The sequence below is a fragment of the Rhincodon typus genome, chromosome 3, assembly GCF_021869965.1.
Source record: "Rhincodon typus isolate 14 chromosome 3, sRhiTyp1.1, whole genome shotgun sequence".
Lineage (NCBI taxonomy): Eukaryota > Metazoa > Chordata > Chondrichthyes > Orectolobiformes > Rhincodontidae > Rhincodon > Rhincodon typus.
Window position 1 is genome coordinate 22,418,532 of NC_063334.1, and position 5,645 is coordinate 22,424,176.

Below are 5,645 nucleotides of genomic sequence, written 5' to 3' on the forward strand. Positions count from 1 at the left end.
GGGGGGGCGGGGGGGGGGGGGGGAGGGGGGGGGGGGGGGGGGGGGCGCGGTGGTGGGGTGAGAAAAGCAGGACAGTGGGAAGAAATAATTCAAATCGAGAATCAGCGATGCATCTCTCAGGACGTATAATTCAATTGTGCCCACGACCGGTCCCATCCTTAATATTCTTGTGACCTACTGAAATGCTTGCAGCATCTTTCCTCAATCTCCCTCGATTCGCTACCCACTCCCCCCTTTCTTCCAACTACCCGCCAGTTGGCACCTGCCATGTGCTTCGGTGCCAATCTCCCCCAACTCTCGAACCCAGACAGTCAGTGACAGTTAACAGGCGCCTCAACTTCCAAGCTAAGGTTTAGCTGTAAGTATCCAGGAGAGCCGGGGTCAGGGGATAAATCTTGAAAATGGTCAGCCCAGCTGATAGAGGAGTGAACATTGCTCCCAAAGTAACCAAGGCGAAGGTAGTGACATTTGATGAAAGAGAGTGTTATTTCAAAATAAAGACATACACACAGAGAGAGAGAGAATATTGCAGGCGCGGTGAAACTCAAACGGAATTGATGGCTGGGATGCTCAATGCACGATTGACAACGGCAGGATCAAATTAATTATTTGCGCGGCGTTTTATGTGTTGAGATCATATAAACCAACATTGTATGAGGTGCGAGCCGATCTAACCAGCAGCAGCAAATTGGTCTTGTTCAGATAACATTTCTCCTCCTTGATTCCGGGATCAGGAGATTGGTCGGAGGTGGGGGGCGGTCAGCAGCAAGGACTGAATTTCCGCAATAGCGACCCGGAGCCGACTGAGGGCATTGGAAAGCCACTCTTCAAACAGACCCAGAAAGAAGCAGCGACGCGGCTCACTCCGGAGACTAAATAATAAATGATTTCCGCAGTGATCCCGCAAACATCCCGGGGAAAACGGAGGCTCAAAACCCTTCTCTCCCACCACCCCCCTCCCAAAATAAAAAACCTCTCTCGAAACCTCATTGGCAAATCGAACCTCAGCGACCCCCAAACTCACTGTAACATCAAAGTTCCCAGATTTCGCCAAAGGAATCCTGCTGACCAGACCTACACAATGACATTGCTTCATTAAGCGGCGTTTTGTAGCCCCGGAGGGTTTGGGAGATGAAGCGAGACGGGGATTCTATCATTGCTTCTTGTAAAAGGGGAAGGTGGTTGGGAATAAAGTGGCACGACAGGGACGAAGCTTGCATTGAAGCTCAAACCGCTTTGGTGCAGTGGGGCAGAGAGTGTCAGAGCTGCAGCAGCTATCTCCCTACCTGAGTAGCCTTGTGGAATTGTTTCTTCAGTCCTGCCACAGACATGATTCCTGCAGAAAAAGGAAGCGGACCTGGACGGCCGCTTATTTGGAAACAGGTTTATTCTTGCCTCCCTCGCGGCTCCTTCTCATCTCACTCCAGGATTAAATTACTATCTGCAAAACCAGGATATCCGGACCCAACCTGACGTCAGCTTCTCTTAAAGAGCCAGCCACGTTTCGCCAGCGATGAGAATGAATTAATCCGCGCTGACAGCTAAAAATAGAGACAAGCTATTTTTGTACAGTCGTTTCTTCCAGCGGTACACAATGCTTGGTGTCTGTATTATATAGAGGTAGATATCGTTGCAATCACACAGACATATATGCGGGCATATAGGTCGAAACATTGAAGAGCTGTCCCACAGACTAGCCGAGCAACTAACTATTATAGTGAAACTCGCTGAACCGCACCAGGCGCCAGCAGGAGTGATGGCAGCATGGATTGGGGTCAAGAGAGTGTGGTCCTGCGAGTTGGCGAAATACATTTCGGTCTCCATGAGATATAGACAAGAAGACCTCCTGTTGATTACATTCAACACCCATGCAGTCCCCTCCCCCACCCCGCAATGTGAAATGTCAGATGAAAGACATGCTGAAGGTAGTAGGGCCACAAATGTACTTTGGCTGGAAGAATTCTAACAACAACATTAGCCAGACTGACTCAGTCCTTAAGGTGATATAAACCAGATTGGATTTAGACTAGGTGGTGAGAGAACCAACAAGAGGAAAACATCTACCTGTCCACACCTTCACCTCTCCACCCCACTTTATAGAAAATCAGCAGAACCCTGGGTAACACAAGACAAACATTTTTGTTATACATTAAAGATTTACTTGTTATTTATGTTGTAGGTAGATCTGTCCATGATGCTATTGGTCAGAGTGACCACCACACAGTCATTGTAGTGACGATGTCCCATCTTCACATTGAGGATATCCCCCCACTCAGTTGTGTATCTCCACCACCATGCTGAATGGAATAGATGCAGAACAGATCTACAGCACAAAACACGGCACTGTGAACCATTGTCAACAGCAGAATTGCATCCAACCATAATTTGTATCTTCATGGCCTAGCATATCACACTCCACCATTACCATCAAACTAGTGGATCAACTTTAGTCAATGAAAAGATTTTGCCAGGTGCAGCACCAGTCATATCTGAAAGAGAGGTGTCAACTCATCCAAGCTGCAATGCAGAACTGATGTGAAACAGAGGAGGAAACATTCAAGAAATAGTGTCAAGCAACCCTATTTAGAAGGAATCAGATCAAAGCCCTGTAGTTCTGTCACATACAGGTATGAACATGGCTGATTATTTCCAAAGAAGAGTCATTGGTTCAAAATGTTAATTTTGTTTTCTTCTTCACAGATGCTGCCAGCCTTGTTCATTTTTCCCAACAACTTGTTTTCTTTAATTTCAATTTACAACATAAGCAGCATTTTCCTTTTATTATGGTCATGAATGGCATTGGCCAATCAAATGACAAAAAAAAGAAGCACTACAATATCCCCATCATCAGTATGAGACATCAAGCATGTGAGTGTGAAAAAACAATGTTGAATTGTTCACAACCATCTTCAGCCAGAAGTGTAAGTGGAAGATCCATCTTGACCTTTTCCTGATGTTCCTATCTTGTGCTTTCGTAAAAAAAAGGGCAGCGTGTATAGAATACAGGAAAGGCAAAATTGCAGTGACAAAATTTCAGCAGTAATACCAAAGACTTATGTGGTAGAAATAGCTTTGTCCTTAGCCATGCCATTCCAGTGCTGAACAGCTAGAACACTGGCATCTATTTGGCATTATGGAAAGTTGCCTAGAATGTTCTGTCCACAAAAAAAAAACAGTAAATCTAACACAACCAAATACTGAACTATCAGTTTACTCTCAACCATTAGCAAAATTGAGAAAAGTGTTAATGAGGTTGGATTGTGTGCCTTCAGCATACATGCAAAAACTGATGCAGTGTTTTCTGATGATGTTGCTGAGGGGCAGCATGTGGATTAAAAAAGTAGACAGCAAGGATAGATCCTTGGAAAACACCAGAAGGAATTGTGCAGGAGTGGGAAGAAAAGCCATCACTGTTGTTTCCAATAACCTGTTAATGGAAAATCAGTTTGGCTCCCACCAGTTCACTTGGTTCCAGATCTCATTACAGCCTTGGACCAAACATGAACAAAAGAGCTGAGTTCCAGAGATGAAATGAGGCTGATTACTTTTATATTAAGGGAACATTTGATTTGAGTGCTGCATTAAGTAGCCATAGCAAAATTGAAGTCAGTCTGAGTTGGGGGAATCTCTCCATTGTGTTCAGAATGGCTGCAGCCAAAATGTGCAACTTGAAGGGAATTTGCAGGTGGTGATCACATGTGTCTGTTGTCCTTGTCCTTACAGGTTGTAGAAGTTGAGGGCTTGGGAAGTGCTGTTAAAAAAAAGTTTGGTGAGTTGTTGAAATGCAATTTGTAGTTGGAACATACTGCTAGCACTGTGTCAATCATGGACGGAGTATATATTTAAGGGAGTTGATGCAAACCAAGCAGGCTGCTTTCTCCAAGATGTCATAGAGTCATACAGCATGGAAACAGACCTTTCAGTCCAACCAGTTCATGCCGACCATGGTCCTGAACTAAAATAGGCCCATCTGCCTGCACTTGGCCCATATCCCTCCAAACCTTTCCTTTTCATGAACTCATCCAAATGTCTGTTAAGCATTGTAACTGTACCTGCATCCACCACTTTCTCTGGCAGATCATTCCACACATGAATCACTCTCTGAGTATGAAAGTTGCCCCTCTTGTCCTTTTTAAATCAGCCTCTTGAATGTTTTTGGAATTTTATCCATCCAGGCATGTGGTGAGTATTCCATAACACTCAAATTAAGGCCCTGTGAAAATATTGGAAAGGCTTTGGAGGTGAGAGGGTATGTTGCTTGCCCCAGAATTCCTGGCCTCTGACTTGTGCTATGTTGTGCTTCTGGTCAATGGTAATACACCACCCCTAATAATGGGGATTCAATAATGGTGATGTCATTGAGTGTAAAGGGAAAGTGGTTAGGCAGTGTGTTAGAGATAGATATATTGGAAGGCTTTGTGGCCTAGCACTTGAGTGGCATCAATGTTATTTGCCACTTGCCAGGCTAAGATGTTTTCCTAGTCTTATTGCATATGGACACAGACTACTTCAGTATCTGAGGGCTTGTCACCAAACATCATACAATTCTGAGCTTATGATTATGACAAGGTCAACGATGGAGCAGCTGAAGATTGTGGAGCTGAGGACGCTGCCCCGAGGAACTCTTGCCGAGATATCCTGGGGTTGAGAAGTTTAGCTTGCAACAACCACAGCGATCTTCCTTTGTACAAGGCAAAATTCCAATGAGTGGTGAGTTTGCCCATGATTCCCGTTCACTTCAATTTTGTGAGCATTCCTCAATGCCACACATTCTGAAGTGTTCCTCTGATGTCAAGGACAGTAATCCTAAAGTCCTGGAATTCAGATTTATTTTCTATCTTGGATCAAAGCTATAATGAGGTCTGGCCCCAAAAGATCCTGATAGAAACCAAATGGAGCATCAGTTAGCAAGTTATTGGTGGGAAAATGGTGTTGGATATTACTGTCCTCACTTTCCACTCCACCAGTCTCTGCATTCAAAGGATCTTCCTCCACCATTTCTACCACCTCCAGCCAAAGACCAGCACCAACTTATCTCCCCCTTCTCTTTACTGTCAGCATCCCCCAACGCCATCCCCTATGTGACACCCTGGTCCACTCCTCTATCCTCACCCTTCCAAAACAACAGCTCTCCCCCAGCCTGCACTTAAGACCCCACCATGGCATCTTCTCAAGCAAACACAGAAGGTGTAACATTTGCCCATTTCCATCCTCTTTCCTCATTGTCCAAGGTGCCAAACCCATGTTCCAGGTGAAACAGCATTTTACTTGTACTTCTTTCAATTTCGTCTACTGTATTCACTGCTTGCAATGCTGTCTCCTTTATATTAGCCAGGGCAAACACAGACTGGCTGAAGCAGGGCCAGTCTTGCAAAACAAATCAGCTCTGTCTGTAGAATGGCCCCAACCTTCTAGTTTTTTGGCAATTCAATAAACCACCTTGATTCCCTGTTCATTTTTCCATCCTGGGCCTGCCCCAGTGTAAGCTTTTTCCACTTAGAAATTTCCATATCTTCAGAGTCTGATCTCTATCCTCCATTTTTCTTACATCCCCCGAAAACCATCATTCCTGGATGTGTTTTGTTGGCTTTGCACTCAGCAGAGTAGACCCACTTTCACCTTTTCAAACCTTCACTTATACACAT

General features: G+C 44.8%; 1 protein-coding gene across 2 annotated transcripts in view; it reads right to left on the reverse strand.

The window, feature by feature from the left end:
- Positions 1-1,438, reverse strand: part of LOC109918040 (endophilin-A1-like) — a 127,104-nt gene extending 125,666 nt beyond the window's left edge. Inside the window, exon 1 of one of the 2 annotated variants that reach the window (XM_048595350.1) lies at positions 1,287-1,438. In XM_048595350.1, the coding sequence (XP_048451307.1) occupies positions 1,287-1,331 (45 nt within the window). In that variant the 5' untranslated portion in view covers positions 1,332-1,438. The remainder of the gene's footprint in view (positions 1-1,286) is intronic. The other variant, XM_048595351.1, reaches the window with a different exon arrangement.
- Between the last annotated feature and the right edge of the window lie 4,207 nt (positions 1,439-5,645).